Source organism: Anolis carolinensis, chromosome 2 (assembly GCF_035594765.1).
Source record: "Anolis carolinensis isolate JA03-04 chromosome 2, rAnoCar3.1.pri, whole genome shotgun sequence".
Lineage (NCBI taxonomy): Eukaryota > Metazoa > Chordata > Lepidosauria > Squamata > Dactyloidae > Anolis > Anolis carolinensis.
In genome coordinates, this window is record NC_085842.1 from 152241633 (window position 1) to 152259504 (window position 17872).

Here is a 17872-nt window from a genome sequence, read left to right on the forward strand (position 1 = left end):
ATACACCCCTTACTCATTAATCAACCTGATTTAAAAACCATCTTCCATTATGGAAGTCTTGGTATGTTACTGCCTCAGTTGTAAAGTCTGACACTTCAATACTGAACCCCTCTGAAGGCCTCTTGACTCCTTCTGGGCTGTGGCTATGGCAGTCAACCTTTCACCCAACCCTGGAGGACCTTTATATATGTTTCCCTGGGAAAAGTCAGTGACCAGCAAAATCACTTGAATTGTTTGTTCTTTTGTAACTTTCTGGGTGGTTGTTTGTTTGTTTGTTTGACTAGTTCCAGGTCCAGTGGGCCACCTCAGCTTCAACGAGATCCTGGACACATCTCTGAAGGTCAGCTGGCAAGAGCCCCTAGAAAAGAATGGCATTCTAACAGGTAAGAAACATTTTTATATGGAATAGATTTCATCATACTTTATATTTTTTGCTGTTATGGTAAGCTTTCTTAGAGATAGCCTGTGGGGTTTTTTACCCCAGCAATATAATTCAGTTACAGTTCAGAGTATGCTGCCCCAGACCTGCCTGGACCCCCTTCCCCTTACTTACTTATAATACACCCCTCTGACATTAATGTAGGAAAGGTAAATTAAGACCCTCACCATTGAAAAGGCAAAATAAACTGTGTCTTCCTCTTCGGGGCCATCAAAGTACTACAATAGGCCTGTAAATCATCTTCACAGCAAAGTCCCACTTTCAAAATCCAAGTAACTCCCCCTCACCATTGATCTCATAGCTGGGCACCTTGTTCTAACCTCAAAGCAACAAGAAAACTTTCCATACCAGAACCATAATTTGTGTTTGTCAAATGCTTCCAATGTTTAGTAAACAGATTTCAATGAAAAAGTAGGAGCACTAAGCAAATATATATTGGATTCGCCTTAGGTTTAGATTCATTTGAGCAATGTGCAAAATGAAAGTTGCATAATTCTGTCTGTCTGTAAATGTTTTGGCTTCTTTTAGGCTACCGGATCTCATGGGAGGAATATAACCGCACAAACACACGTGTGACGCATTACCTGCCCAATGTAACTCTTGAATACCGTGTCACTGGCCTCACAGCCCTCACCACGTACACCATTGAAGTGGCATCCATGACTTCAAAGGGACAAGGGCAGGTTTCCTTGTCCACTATTTCCTCTGGAGTTCCACCAGGTCAGTTTCTCTCAAAGGCCCTGCCAGCCACAAAGCTCAAGGGATGGCAGCAAGAATCACTGCAGCCTCCACCTGTTACAATGGAAGCTCCAGCTGTAGAAACAGTTGTGAAGGATGGTTTTGTTTTGTTGGTTGGTTGAAATTTTTATACCCTCATTCTCTATCCAAGGATTTCAAGGCAGCTTATTGTAAAATGAAGTTAACAGTTTTAAACAATCTAAAATAGTGAGAATAAAGACTAAAACAGTTTAAAGCCTCTCATGCACAAATATGGACAAAACCCATCGTCCCCCTGAAGCCTTAGTAAGTAGCCATGTTAACACCAAACTCAATAGACATAATATAAATGGGAAAAACAGGTGTATCTTGCTAAATAGTACAGCATATGCAGAATTATAGGACAAGTCAATTAAAATGTACAAACAGAAATCTGAGATATAAAGCACTATGTGAGAGTTCAAATCATGAGATGTTTTATTCGGGAATGAAGCTAAGTATGCTTCCCTGCTGTGTTGGCCATTTGGGGGGGGGGGGGGGGACTTTTGCCATATTAACACTCTTCCTCTCTTTTGATGGAGCTATTTTTTTAAAAAGGGAAAAGCTGCAGAAGAACCCCCCCCCCCCCCCAAAAAAATATATTTTATAAACCGGGATGCTTTCTTTTTGTTCTTTTTATTTTGCTGAATGGTCAGTTTTAGTAATACAATTGTCACTGTCAATAATTCAGATTTCCCTCTTACCTCCTTTTCTACCATTTCATCTCCTATCATGTGCACTGTATATATGCTTGTTATTCCAGTCAACACTTCATACATCTGGTGAAATGGACTCTTATCTATGAAATCTCATGCTAAATTTACTGAATTTTAATATAACACAAGATTCTTCTAATTTTGATGCATGGCAACTAGCCTAAACCATCAATTTTGTTTTAGCTCAGTTTACACTTGTTGTGAAACCCAGTGTCTTGCAGCTATCTTTTGGGCTTTAGGCTAATGGTGCTACTGCAAAGAAGTTCAGTCTATCTGAAGTTACAGATTGCATTCCTGTAACCTCAGATTTGCTGCTTAAATGTGGAATCATACCTAAGGCTGAAGGAAAACAAGGGCAGTTGACTTCAGAAAAGCTTCTCCTAATCTGGTGGGAGATATATAAATCTGATTCTGAGTTCCCATACCTGGCTTAATTATTTCTAAGGAGAATGTTCAATCTATCTTAGATGTACCATTTTTATTTTGAGAAACATTGGGCAAATAAAGCACTACTTGCCATAGCTTTTCAAGGCTGGGTATGCAACTCCATGTGAGACAAGGCTGACATGATCCCAATATGGATCTTGCACACTCTAGATCTTTCATATATATCTATCTTGCTGCTTTCATAACCTTCAACCCCTGAGCACCAAATTGAGCTGCTTTTGAGAGCACCGAGGGCAACATTTCTAATGAAGAATTTGTGCCTAGCTTTTCAAGCCCTTGGAACAGAATTTTGAAGACACGCTTTCTTGAACAGATAGTTTTCCATATTTGATTTAATTCCGTTTGGCAAAGTCATAGTTCACCCAGACAATCTCAATTAGTTTCAATATTTGTTCTTTTGAGTAATTCAATTAATTCAAGTTTGGATTTCATTCATCCAGGCACATAATATACTCCTCAAAATCTGACAACAAGCAACGACTCACAAAGGCTGCAGCATTATTACATTAACAAACATCCAAGTAATGAATAAGAAATTACAGAAAATTCTTCCATCTCTCCTTATGACCTTCATGAGATGAGAGTTCTGTGTTTGATGAATATTTGAATCTTGTCAAATATTTGTTTGAGAACCTGCACTATTCTCAGCCCTAATCCAGGGATCCAAAAGTCTTACAATGCATCATTAATAAGTCACTAAATTGGCTGCTGAGGATTCTGCTATTTTTCAGTTCCTTACTTTGTTTGTTGGGTGAGTGGAAGGTTTGGAGTTATTCTGTTTTTATCATAAAATGTTTACAAACTATTAGGTCTATATCCCTAAGGGAAGAAGGATCCATTGCACTAGCCAACACACATTTTGATGCCTCAAATGTTAACCCTCTTTCTGAGTATATTTGACTTGCGGGTCCCAAAAATAGCAACAGTTTCTCCCCATCAGCTCAAGTTTTGGAGTTACAATGTTCCCTCCCTTATCGCGGGGGTTACATTCCAGGACCATCCGCAATAAGTGAAAATCCACGAAGTAGGGACACTATATTTATTCTATATGTGGAGGAGAGCAAACCACAAACCACTTACTACAATGCAGTCTGTACTTTATTTTAGCAGTTACAATATACAGTACACTGGCAGAGAAGAAGAATGGAAGCTAAATAACCCTTTTTTTATTTCCAACCCTTCCCTACCCTACCTCCCTTTCCCTTTATTTCTTCCTCCCCCCCCCCCCCCCGCTTCCAAAACCCTTTGCACACCGCAAAACCCGCAAAACACCATGATCAATGGTTACATTATTTATTGAAAACCTGCGAAACAGCGAGGGAATGAAAAGTGAACCGCAAAGTAGCGAGGGAACATTGTACTGAACATATGTCATATACTAGTTGTCTGCTGTTCACCCACAGAAAATCATGATAACTATATCTTAAAAACTAGAGCAGATGTGGTCTATCCAGTGCCATTTTCTGAATCAGTGCCCCAAATAACCCAAGGAACAAGCACCATTTTTGGGTTGGGCTGTGTTATCTTTGGATCTGTGTGATTCATAACCAAAGTTTGCAGATGAACAGGATGCTTATTCATGCTATATCTGATTCAGCATTCTGTCACTCTTAGTAGTCAATCAAATGACTCTGGAAAGTCCATGAAGAGGGCATAAAGGCAATGCTCATCGTCCCTTGCAACTAGGCTTGCCAAGGAGAAAACTAAAGAGGGCTCCTGTACCCACTGAAAGTACCCCTTCTACACAGTCTTTAAAGGTACTAAAAGCCCTCCAGTTTTCAGTCTGGAAAATTTGCATGACAGCTGGTGTGCAGAAACATACAGCCTGTGTTCCTATAGTCAACATGACTTGTGGCTGTTGACAGTCTTATCCTCCACAAGTTTGTCTAATCCCCTTCTAAATGCATCTTTAAGAACACAAGAACATGATGCTTGCTCACCCATCCATTTTTTCTCAAAGATTTACACACTCATGCTGTTTCTCCCCATCTATCCTGTAGATCAATAATAGCTGCGAGGCAGAAGAGAGGCTATACAGAACAGAGACACAGCTAGATTGCATACCTGCTTCCCTGCTGTGCTACTTGGCTCATATTCATCATCCCCTGAAGCTGCTTTTACTTTTTAAAGCAGCCTTCATGGTTTTGTTACACATATTTCCTTGATCAGGTTGCCTCCAGATGTTTTGAATCAATCCAGCCCACCACCACCCCCCACCACCATTGATCATGAGTATGCAAGCTGGAGTGCTAGAAATTGTAGTCCAATACATTGATTTCCAGATTGTGGAAGGTTGTCAAATGTTGTCAGGTTTGTGACAATGATTCAAAGTGACACATGCCAATTTTTAACAGTGTGACTATTAGAGAGTGAAAGCCAACATTGCGGAAGGATAAGAATTCTCAATTTGCTTGGCCACTTTTTCATATATAGGACTTTCCCTTAGTGGCCCTAAAATTTCAAGAAAATAGATGTATGAACCCATTATTGAGTTTTTCTGTATTTTTATTATTTCTGGCATTTCAGTGAGAGCTATAACTGTAAATTGAGCTTCTTCAGGTATATGAAATATTTGCACTAAGGTTCAATGCCCCTACCTAGGTATAAAAGCAAAACCTTTTTGGTTGCAATTGCTGAGACTGATGAGAATGTCTTTCCCAAAGGAATAATGTTTTTCTTCAACTGTAGATTGTAGCACTTGTCGTTTCCTTAATTTTATGTTAGCTGCCTTTTATTTTTATATTAATACTCTTGATATAGTATCTATTAGTGTCTTCTTTAGTCACACTACAGCTTGCATAGTAAAGCCATGTATGTGTGAATGTGCCTTCGCCGTTGTCTGGCGAATTATGTGACTCCATCAATTTATAGGATTTTCTTGGGCAAGAAATACTCAAAAATAGTTTTGCCAGTTTCTTCCTCTGACATATAGGGTACAGTAGCTGGTATCCTTCTGCAACCTCCTATCGAGGTATTAGCCAGGGCTCATTCTTCTTAAGGCCCCTGGTGGCACAGTGTGTTAAAATGCTCAGCTGCTGAACTTGCAGACCAAAAGGTCCCGGGTTCAAATCCCCGGAGCGAAATGAGCGCCCGCTCTTAGCCCCAGCTCCTGCCACCTTAGCAGTTTGAAAACAAATGTGAGTACCGCTCCAGCTGGAAGGTAACAGCGCTCCATGCAGTCATGCCGGCCACATGACCTGGAGATGTCTATGGACAACGCCGGCTCTTTGGCTTAGAAATGGAGATGAGCACCAACCCCCAGAGTCGGTCACGACTGGACTTAACGTCAGGGGAAACCTTTACCTTTGAGCCCTGGTGGCGAAGTGTATTAAAGCACTGAGCTGCTGAACTTGCAGACTGAAAGGTCGCAGGTTCAAATCCCGGGAGCGGAGTGAGCGCCCGCTGTTAGCTCCAGCTTCTGCCAACCTAGCAGTTCAAAAACATGCCAATGTGAGTAGATCAGTAGGTACCACTCCAGTGGGAAGGTAATGGCGCTCCATGCAGTCATGCCGGCCACATGACCTTGGAGGTGTCTACGGACAACACTGGCTCTTTGGCTTAGAAATGGAGATGAGCACCAACCCCCAGAGTCAGACATGACTGGACTTAACGTCAGAGGAAACCTTTACCTTTACCTTTTACCATTCTTCTTAACAACCAAGATCGGAAGGGATCTTGTACCTTTGGGGCATTGAGGCCTCTTATGAAATTAGCTTACTAGAAATAAACTTCCTTTTCAAGACAGGCTTTTGGGCACAAGGCCTTTCAGTGAAGAACATTAAGATCCAGGGTCAATGGGCCTCATCTTCACTCTGCAAATAACTGAATTTTTTCTCTTTTTATAGAACTTCCTGGAGCTCCTACCAACCTGGGCATCTCCAACATTGGTCCCCGTTCAGTCACACTACAGTTCCGTCCTGGCTATGATGGCAAGACATCCATTTCCAGATGGCAGGTAGAGGCGCAGGTAAGCCTGTGGCTGGTTGACTGACCCAACAGTGGAAGAAATAAAACTGAAATTATGGGTAAAATTTGCAGTGTCTAATTGTCTGTTCAGAATAAGATGCATGCACTAAATTTGAATGTGTTTTCTAAATAGTTGAGGACTTACAGGACCAGAAGAAGAGAAAATAGGATCAAATGAAAAGAAAGTAGAAGATAATGGGGAAAAGAAGCTGTGTTTAGTCTGTGTTTAATCAGCTATTCTTTAGAATCTGATGTACATTCAGATTTGGCATGCTGGGTATTTCATCTTTGATGATGATGATGATGATGATGATGATGATGATGATGATGATGATGATGATATGGGAATTTAGTTTCCTAGTTTTTCTGAAGCAATATATTTAAGAGTTCATGTATTCTGCCTGGTGTAATCTCAAATGCTGTAGGAAAGCAAAAGTTATTCTTACTAACAAATTTCAGCATTTTCCTATGAAATCCTCTTAAGTAAAATGTAGTCAATTTAGAATTCTCTTCTATATTTGTCAAGGACAGAACGCCACAAGATTCAAAGTAACAGAGTTTATTAGATTACAGAACTCAAAAATGCCCGTAAAACACAAGGGCCAGGCAGTTTTTGCCTTTAGGAGCAAAAAGGGGCAAAAGTAAATGTTCAAAAGATAAACCGGATTAAACCGGAGTTTAATCCGGGTAAAAACAAACTGCTTGCGTCAGCCTGGGTATAAACGAAACGAAAGCCAAGGAACAAAAGATACAAAGAATGCAACTAATTGGCAGCAGATTCCTCTCTGCTGCCAACACTGTGCTTAGAGTAACTTGCGTCGCTCCCCCACACACACAGCAGACAGGATCTCCAACACGAGTAAAACAGCCAAGGATTGTAGCAGTTGAGTAGACCAGTTCCGTTCCGTAGATCAAAGCCAGAAGCAGACGTTTGTAGTTTTTCCAAGTCCAAGAAGGGGGGAAGACAAGCCGTGGTCAGTTCAGTCCGAGTTCTCAAAGCAGGAGATGGCGTCCGTCAAGAAGACGACGGAGGGTCAAGCTAATAAGAGTAAGCACAGGTTTGCACAAACAAATGCCCACACAATCCCTCCCGCCGTCTGACCCTGGATTCCAATCAACTTACGTCACAGCACAGGAAAGCACACAAGTCTTCAGGGAAGCGTCCCACACACACACGGATCCCAAGCGTTTGCCCAGATTACCTTGCCCAACGCAATTTGCAATTGCTCCCAAGCCCCATTTTATGCCAGTTACAAATCTTCATCACTGTCAGCTGTCCTCCTTAACCCGGGCGTTTCCTCATCACTTTCCTCGTCAGAGCTGGAACACCTCTGACTACGCCCAACAGCATCTCCAGCTGTGGATCCCGTCCCATCCCTCCAGCTAAACCATGGGTCTAATCCTGAAGGTCCCCATTCATCTTCTGTCCCATCATGGCCAGTGGCACCCACTTCCTCCCTTACCCGAGTCCAATCCATCTCATCCTCCTCTGAGCTAACCAGCCCCTCCTCCATTCTCTCCGTAAACCCTTCGAAAGACTCCTCGTCAGAAGGTGCTGCAAATATGTCTCGCAGTCTTTTTCTCTCTCGCTCCTCGAGAGTATCTGACTCTCGAGGAGTCTTACGCCCACGTCTGTCAGTAACAGAGCCATGAGGCTCAATCATAACACTATCCCCTCTCACAAAGGCCTCCTCCCCCGATGGCGGAGAAGTGGCAGTGATACCCTCCGCTATAGCACCACGACGACTAGAGGTATCAAGTTTCAACAGTGAACGATGAAAGACTGGATGGACCTTTAAACTAGACGGTAAACGCAAACGAAACGCAACAGAAGAAATCTTTTTAACAATAGGAAAGGGACCCAAATACCGAGGCGCAAACTTTCCCCCAGCCTGTTTAATATGTTTGGAAGATAACCACACCAAATCCCCTTCTTCCAACTCCTCCCCTGCCTGCCTGTGGCGGTCAGCCTGAGTCTTCTGCGTTGCCTTAGCTTCCAACAGTAAGCGACGGGCAACATCATGCAATGCAGCCATTTCCGAAGAGCGGTACACAGGGTCCGAAGAGACCACATTGGTCGACGGCGCCACACCTCCCCGTGGGTGAAAACCATAAGTTAGCTCAAATGGCGTATGCTGACTAGACGTGTGCACCGCATTGTTGTAAGCAAATTCCGCCACCGGTAACCACTTTACCCAAGCCGTGGGTTGATCTAAACAAAAACAACGCAGATACTGCTCTAAGAGCCCATTAACCCGTTCCGACTGTCCATCCGTTTGCGGATGAAAAGCTGAAGACACGTTTAACTTAGTCCCCAAACACTCATGGAAGTGTTTCCAAAAGCGTGACACAAATTGCGGAGCCCTATCTGAAATAATCACCTCGGGTGCTCCGTGCAAACGATAGATGTGCTTTGTAAATAGTAAGGCCAACGTAGGGGCCGCCGGAATGGTTGAACAAGGAATAAAATGAGCCAGTTTACTAAATAAATCCACCACCACCCAAATACAAGTATAACCCCCAGACTTAGGCAAATCTGAAATAAAATCCATGGAAATGATTTGCCATGGCCTCTCCGGAACAGGTAAAGACGATAACAACCCTCTAGGGCGCCCAACAGGCGTCTTACTCTGCTGACAAACGGCGCAGCTGTCACAAAAGCGCAGAATGTCTTGCCGCATCTTTGGCCACCAGTAGCTCCTGGTGATAAGCTGTACGGTCTTGAACCTGCCAAAGTGCCCAGCCATGGGTTCGTCATGGTGGGCTCTAATCACCTCCAACCTGAGGGTCCCTACTGGTACGTAAACCTGCCCCCTACGCACCAATACCCCGTCTTGATCCTGGAGATGCGGCAGTATGGTACGGTTACCTGCAGAGAGCAGCATCAGTTGCTCCTGAGTCCACACATCATCCTTCTGAGCCTCAAGGATCTGGTCATGTAACCCAAGCTCATTATCTACAACACACAGAGAGGCAGTAGGCAAGATGGTCTGACATACTACCTGCTCATTGGTCTTAAATTCCGGCTTGCGAGATAAAGCATCGGCCCGCAAGTTTGCCTTCCCCTCCACGAACTGCACCTTGAAGTTAAACCTGGAGAAAAACAAAGCCCAGCGGATTTGACGCTGGTTTAACTTCTTTGCTGTTTGCAAGTGCTCTAAGTTCTTGTGATCAGATCTGACCACGATCTGGTGCCGTGCCCCTTCAAGCCAGTGCCGCCACACCTCAAACGCCACCTTAATCGCCAACAACTCCTTCTCCCATATGGTATAGTTCTGCTCGAAGGGTGTTAGTTGCCGCGAGTAAAATCCACAGGGACGCAAGGTCCCTGAGGAATCCTTCTGAGACAATACAGCCCCCAACGCGTAGCTAGAAGCGTCCGCTTCTACCACGAACGGTCTGTCAACATCAGGATGGGTTAGTATGTTGTCCGATTGAAAACTAGACTTTAGTTGTAGAAACGCCTCGTGAGCTTCCCGCCCCCACACAAATGGCTGTTTCTTGCGCAGAAGCTGCGTCAAAGGTACCGTGAGCTTTGCAAAATTCGGAATAAACTCCCGGTAGTAATTAGCGAAACCCAAGAACCTTTGTACATCCTTCTTAGTCTTCAGCTCCTGCCATGAGTTGACGGCGTCAACCTTATGTGGGTCCATTTTAAGTTCCCTACCTGACACTACATGACCTAGGAACTCCACTTCAGGCACATGAAAGACGCACTTGGAAGCCTTGGCGAAAAGCCCATTAGCCCGCAGTCGGTGCAGAACCTGCTTGACATGTTGACGATGTTCTTTCTCGTCCTTAGAAAAAATCAAGATATCATCCAAATAAATCACTAAAAATTGGTCAATTAGGTCCCTGAACACATCGTTCATGAACCTCTGGAATACCGCAGGAGCATTACAAAGCCCAAAAGGCATGACTCGGAACTCGTGGCATCCGAAACACGTGTTAAATGCCGTCTTCCATTCATCCCCTTCCCGTATACGGATTAAGTTATAGGCCCCCCGCAGGTCAAGCTTGGTAAAGACCTTAGCCCCTTGCACCCTTGATAACAGTTCCGAGATTAAAGGGAGCGGGTACCTATCCCGAATGGTGTATTTGTTTAGGATCCGATAGTCACAGACCAGCCTAAGTTCCCCAGTCTTTTTGGCTACAAAGAATACTGGTGCCGCAGTTGGAGAACTAGATGGGCGAATAAACCCCTTGGCTAAATTTTCATCTAGAAACTCCCGCAAAGCTTGCCTTTCCGGTACAGTCAAGGCATACAGCCTCCCTGCTGGCAGTTTCGCACCTTCTGCCAACTTGATGGCGCAATCATATGGCCTGTGCGGTGGTAATTTGTCCGCTTCTCTTTTACAAAATACATCAGAGAACTCCCCATACTCAGCAGGCACTCCCTCCATATCAGAATGAGTAACATTTAGAGTGCAACAATCCTGCCTCTTTAAGATCACTTTACGTGTTGCCCAATCTACTTGTGGGTTTACTACAGCTAGCCAATCCATCCCCAGGATCACATCATATCTAGGCAAGCTCGTAATATCCCACACAAACGTTCCCGTTACTCCCTGCACCTCCCACGTTACTGCTGAGGTTTCATGGTTAACCACCCCAGTCTCCAGCAGTCTCCCATCTGCTCCTTCCACCCACACGTCGCATGCCTTGCGCACTCTAGGAATGCCATGCTTCTTAGCAAACTCAATATCTACATAGGAGACCGTAGCCCCTGAGTCCAGCAGTGCCAAAGTAGAAACAAGTTCCCTTCCCCCAACAGATAATGTAATGGGTACGAAAACATGCTTCCTCCCCTCAGTTGACTGCTTGAGGAGCCCTAGTGCGTTGGACTCACGTCGCACTAGGGCTGGCCTTTTCCCGAAAGCTGGGAAGGTTTCACATTACAATTTTTGGCAAAATGCCCAGCATTCCCACAGTACAAACACAAGCCCAGCTGCCTCCTACGGCTCTTTTCCTCTGTAGACAGCTTTTTAAAGACCCCAAGCTCCATGGGCTCTTCCCCCATCACCACAGGTGCCCTGGTTACATGCATGGGTGGCGCACACATTGCTTTTGAGTGTTTACGAGCCTCGAACCTTGCGTCTAAACGCAGCACCTTAGCTACTAAGGCGTCCCAGCTTTCAGCCGGCTCCAAGCGTGCTAATTCATCCTGGAGCATATCACTTAACCCGGCAGTAAATAAAAGCATGAATGCATTTTCCCCCCAATCCAGCTGGTGGCGATACAGGTTAAACTTATTTAAGTAATCCAAAACAGTCCCCTTTCCCTGTTTCAACCGATACAGAGCCCACCCAGCGTTCTCCGTGCGGAGAGGATCCCCAAAAGTATCAGTTAACAATTTTTTGAAATTATTCAAATTGTCCTTGACTGGGTCATTTCCCAAAATTAAATTAGTGGCCCATTGTCCTGCGGGACCGGTCAACAAACTCAAAATAAAGGCCACCTTGCTAGTGTCTGTAGGAAAAGCATGAACACTGAGCTGGGAAAAATAAAGCTCCACTTGTGCCAAAAAGGTTGGCAACTTGCACCTGGTTCCGTCAAAGCGTTCAGGAGTCAAAACATGTCCTTTCACAGCCTGAGCTGTTTGGCTAACGGTAAAAACCGTTTGCAATTGGTCTACTTTGGCCCTTAACTCATCCATCGTCTTCCTGACGGGTTTATTGCTGCAATAAACTTTTTATGGGCGTTGGGCAATCTGTCAAGGACAGAACGCCACAAGATTCAAAGTAACAGAGTTTATTAGATTACAGAACTCAAAAATGCCCGTAAAACACAAGGGCCAGGCAGTTTTTGCCTTTAGGAGCAAAAAGGGGCAAAAGTAAATGTTCAAAAGATAAACCGGATTAAACCGGAGTTTAATCCGGGTAAAAACAAACTGCTTGCGTCAGCCTGGGTATAAACGAAACGAAAGCCAAGGAACAAAAGATACAAAGAATGCAACTAATTGGCAGCAGATTCCTCTCTGCTGCCAACACTGTGCTTAGAGTAACTTGCGTCGCTCCCCCACACACACAGCAGACAGGATCTCCAACACGAGTAAAACAGCCAAGGATTGTAGCAGTTGAGTAGACCAGTTCCGTTCCGTAGATCAAAGCCAGAAGCAGACGTTTGTAGTTTTTCCAAGTCCAAGAAGGGGGGAAGACAAGCCGTGGTCAGTTCAGTCCGAGTTCTCAAAGCAGGAGATGGCGTCCGTCAAGAAGACGACGGAGGGTCAAGCTAATAAGAGTAAGCACAGGTTTGCACAAACAAATGCCCACACAATCCCTCCCGCCGTCTGACCCTGGATTCCAATCAACTTACGTCACAGCACAGGAAAGCACACAAGTCTTCAGGGAAGCGTCCCACACACACACGGATCCCAAGCGTTTGCCCAGATTACCTTGCCCAACGCAATTTGCAATTGCTCCCAAGCCCCATTTTATGCCAGTTACAAATCTTCATCACTGTCAGCTGTCCTCCTTAACCCGGGCGTTTCCTCATCACTTTCCTCGTCAGAGCTGGAACACCTCTGACTACGCCCAACAGCATCTCCAGCTGTGGATCCCGTCCCATCCCTCCAGCTAAACCATGGGTCTAATCCTGAAGGTCCCCATTCATCTTCTGTCCCATCATGGCCAGTGGCACCCACTTCCTCCCTTACCCGAGTCCAATCCATCTCATCCTCCTCTGAGCTAACCAGCCCCTCCTCCATTCTCTCCGTAAACCCTTCGAAAGACTCCTCGTCAGAAGGTGCTGCAAATATGTCTCGCAGTCTTTTTCTCTCTCGCTCCTCGAGAGTATCTGACTCTCGAGGAGTCTTACGCCCACGTCTGTCAGTAACAGAGCCATGAGGCTCAATCATAACAATATTTGTATTAGTCGAAAAGTGCCAGGCGTATAGCTTTTTGGATGTTGTTTTGCTGCAGTAGATCAGCAAACAGTGTTGTTAACATCACAGCAGTTTGACATCTCTAAACATCTCTAAAGTGATGGGATTGCTATGATTGTTTGTTTTTAATTTGCCCAAGTATTTATTTATATTGTGAAAATATCAGGCACAAATTGTCCTTTCTGAAAACTCTTCAAGGTTGCCATAGCATTTTTATCAAATGTGTGCATGTGGGAAGAGGGGGGGACAGTGCTGCTTGCCCCAACCATGCCCATTGCTTTGCTTGCCCTCCAGGTGGGTCAGACTGGTGAGACTGAAGAGTGGACCCTCATCCACCAATTGTCTAATGAGCCAGATATCCGTTCCATGGAGGTGCCCAACCTTAATCCCTACACATACTATAGGTGAGTGTGGGTTAAAGGAGGGGGGGGGAGTGTATCAGGACCCAGCTGTAAGTTTCCTTTGCTGACTATGCGTAAGAAGGTATGAGACCAGAATATACAATCAAGTGCTTCCAGGACGGGTACAAATAGGACATTGGGGCAACATCCTTTTCCTTTGTTACTCCCCACAGTTTCCATCAAGAGGTACAGTATGTTGAATATACTGTATTTGCTCGTATAATGCTCCATTGAATGCTATGTGTATCTCAGTTTTGAAGATGCACATTGCAAAAAATGGATTTGCTCCTGAATGTAATGTGCCCAACAGTGCAGGCATAGGACATCAGGGAGGGAGGCTGCATGAACCAGGCCATTTGGGAAGCCATGGCACTCCATAAGGCTGACACTGGTGAACTTACTAGCCTTGCACAATTCTCAATTAGCCTCATTCACAAAACATTCAAAACTGAGGGGTATTTTGAAGGCCTCATAAGTTAGGCCACTTGGGAACCGCATGGGATGGAGCCTAGGAGGACAGGCAGACACCTGAGGGCCTCCTGGAAGCCAGGATCCATAGTTAAGTGGCAGGAATGACTGAGTGACCAGGTGCACCTCCTCCTTCCCTGGATACCATGAAGCGTGAAGGTGGCCGTCACCATTGAGAACAGCCTCTTTATACCCCCCTCCCTCCATCCAGCGTTTGGGGTCATGGTTTCCTATGGGCCTTTCTATGTAGGTGGGTTTGTGTGTGTGATTCTAATGCACCATTTAATCTAATGTGCACCTCAATTTTGGCAATAATAATAATAATAATAATAAAACTTTATTTATACCCCGCCACCATCTCCCCAACGGGGACTCGGGGCGGCTTACATGGGGCCATGCCCAAGACAATACAATAGACCATAACATAATACAATTAAATAATACATTACATAAAATAAAACAGTACAACATAAGATCAAAACAGCAATATAACACGAGCGGGCCGCATGAATACTACATTTAAAAACTAGATTAAAAATTAAAACTCTGGGTGAGAAAGGGATCAGAATAAAACCTCGAGGGACGGGACATCAGATAGTGAACCAGTCTAGAGGATAAATATCGGGGGGGAGTAGCATAGAACATTTACTCTCCGAAAGCACACCGGAAGAGCCATGTTTTTAAATCTTTCCTGAAGGCTAAAAGGGTGGGGGCTTGCCTGATTTCAATGGGCAGCGAGTTCCACAAGCGAGGGGCCACCGCAGAGAAGGCCCTCTCCCTTGTTCCTACAAGGCGAGCCTGAGATATAGGTAGTGGCGACAGGAGGGCCTCCCCCGATGATCGGAGAGGTCGGGCAGGTTTATGATAGGATAGGCAATGTAATTTAACCAAAAAAGGTAAGCATTAGACTTGAGTAAACATGTTAAGTGTTGCACTTTTTTTAAAAAAAAGGCATGTCCATGTGATCATTAAATTAGGAGCTTTAAAATTATGAATTGATTGTTTTTAATATGGATGCTTTTTAAATTAATGTAATGCTCTTTTAACTGATTTTTTAACAAAGGCACTCCAGGGTGCACATATAACATACAACAGATAAAAACGGTACATAAGTATAAAACAGGTTACATAAAATTATAGTAACAACCCCTGTCAACACATATAGCATAAAATCAAAAGAATACAATTTAAAAAATAACAGTAGATAAAACTGCCATCAATTCACAAAGTGCCAAGTGTCGACTTCACATGGACCCATTCAGCCTACTCGAGGTCAAAACTCTAGTTTAACATCCATGTTTTCAGGTTGAAATGGAAGGATTGAAATTATTATTATTATGTTTGTTGAAAGTAGCTTTCAATTACATTGAGAATGTTTAAGGAATACTGCTTGCTACTCTTTTGTTTCTGAAAAATAACTTAATTAGGGTTTTACGTTTTTCTGTTACTTTAAAATACACACACAAACACACACTCTTTCTGCCTACATTTTCACTGTCTCAGTCCTCACAATAGAACATGAAGTAGTAGCAGAAAGTAGCATATTTCTGGCCTTTGTGCTTCACAATTTAATGAGTCCACACCGTGAAAATTATGAACATGCCACAAAAAATGAACATGCCACAAAGAAGTGCAGTTTTCCTTAATTACATATGTTGTACTCATTGCAAAAATGAAATGAATTAAAAGCTGCACATTGTTTCTACATGCTCCCAAGCACTGAGTTACCCATCTATTTTCTTATTACCAGCTTCCGCATGCGGCAGGTGAATATCGTGGGCACCAGCCCACCCAGCCTGCCTTCCCGCAGGATCCAGACATTGCAGGCCCCACCAGACATCTCTCCTGCCAATATCACATTGCGAACAGCCAGCGAAACCAGCCTCTGGCTGCGATGGATGGTGAGAAGTGGTATAAGGGGACATTGATAGCCCTAGTTGGGGGGAGGGGGGTTGATGAAAATGGGGAGTGAATTACACTGTGCATCTATCTATGCTATAGAAATCATGTAGTTTGATAGCACTTTAACCATCATGACTCAGGGAGCTGAAGCTTGGTGAAACATCAGCCCTCTTTGGCAGAGAAGGCTAAAAACCATGTAAAGCTACAACTCTCATAAATGAACCATGGCAATTAAGGTGGTGTCAAAATTATATTAATTCTACAGTGTGGATCCACCCACAGTTACCCCAATGTTTGTGAAGTGGCAAGCCCAATAAAGTTTCCTAAGGTGAATCTGAAACTAAGACCTTTGGAGGGACTCAGTGAGGCTAACAATTCTGATGAAGACTAAATTAGCCATTGGGCATGGATATAAATTGAGAAGTTGTATGCAAAAGACAGGAACATTCTTTCCTAATCTTTCAACTAGTCTAGGCCTCCTCAGAGGGAGGACAACTGATGCTCTGAAAAAGCAAGCTCTGGGACACTAACTGTGTCAAGACAGGCACCACTTTGAATCAGTGGTTTCCTCAGACTTCGGTTTCCTCAGGGGAGAAACCCATGAACAACACTTCCTGCTGCTGTGAGTAGAAAGAGCAGTATCACTAAATACTTGTCACAGAAAGAGGTGGCTCTGTATTCAATATTAAACAAAATATGGTGGTGGAAGTGTGATTCTTCTCCTTCTTCCTTCTGTTCTTGTGTTCTGCCATCTTCTGGATCTATCTCAAATCTGGACCAAGAGATCAGAAACTTAACTGCATGTTCTGCTCTGTTTCTGCAGTGTTTTTTAGGAGTTGTAGCCCCTGTCAGATGCATATCATTTGTGGGCCTAGGGCAGAAAAATGGAATTGGGAGCAGGACAGGAGAAGAGTATACACTGTGGGGTTCGGAATGTCTTCTGTTCTGTATAACATTCTACTCCACAATAGCAATTTGTTTTTCAGTCACAGTATTGAAAAATAAATATGTAAACAAATGAGCAAACAATTAAATTTCTTTTTTAAAAGAAAAGAAAGAACAAAACAGAATTGCTTTTTCCAATCTTAGGATTTCCTTTTCACAGTTGTTTATTCATTTAACTTTTTGCATACTAATTTTTCCATCTGAAGAAAGCTGACCATTTGCACCACCGCTTACAATGTATAAAGTTGGAGACTAGATTAGATAAGTTTAGGAAGATATAACATCTTTAAGAGAGAAAGCATTCTGGGAAAAGATAGGTTGGAGACCATCAAAAGTGCTCTCTTTGTTTCCCCAGCCCCTGCCAGAGACGGAGTACAATGGCAGCCCCGAGTCTGTGGGCTACCGGTTGCGCTACTCACGCTTAGATGGCCGCAGCCGCACAATGACCAACACCATCCATGACCGCATGGAACGTGAATTCACCATTGAGGACCTGGAAGAATGGACTGAGTACCGAGTCCAGGTGCAGGCCTTCAATGCCATTGGGCCTGGACCATGGAGTCAGACCGTGGTGGGGCGAACCCGGGAGTCAGGTACCCTCTCCATCTTAGCCTTGTCACTTGCCTTAAGGCAGTCTGACAGACCTCTCACTGCCTGCTGGCCTATGTGGAAGTTTCTGTGTGAACCTTTGATTCCATTCAGTGAAGTGGGTTAAGTGTCACCCTTATGTTCTTCCCTTTCCTTACACAGTGCCTTCATCAGGGCCCACCAATATCTCAGCCCTGGCAACTACATCCACTTCTATGCTGGTGCGGTGGAACGACATCCCTGAGGGTGACCGAAATGGACTTGTACTGGGCTACAAGGTGGGTTTTGGAAACAGTGGACCCCTTTCCTAGCAAGTAACCTACTCTCTTACACCATTCTCCATACACCTGAACCTCCTCCC

General features: G+C 44.1%; 1 protein-coding gene across 8 annotated transcripts in view; it reads left to right on the forward strand.

Annotated features, from left to right (window-relative positions):
* sdk2 (sidekick cell adhesion molecule 2) overlaps positions 1–17872 on the forward strand; it is a 412574-nt gene that overhangs the window by 354625 nt on the left and 40077 nt on the right. For all 8 annotated transcript variants that reach the window (XM_062970845.1, XM_062970848.1, XM_062970846.1 and 5 more), the window contains 7 exons: positions 285–383; positions 968–1159; positions 6204–6325; positions 13502–13611; positions 15827–15977; positions 17279–17516; positions 17674–17789. In XM_062970845.1, coding sequence (XP_062826915.1) covers positions 285–383; positions 968–1159; positions 6204–6325; positions 13502–13611; positions 15827–15977; positions 17279–17516; positions 17674–17789 — 1028 coding nt within the window. The remainder of the gene's footprint in view (positions 1–284; positions 384–967; positions 1160–6203; positions 6326–13501; positions 13612–15826; positions 15978–17278; positions 17517–17673; positions 17790–17872) is intronic.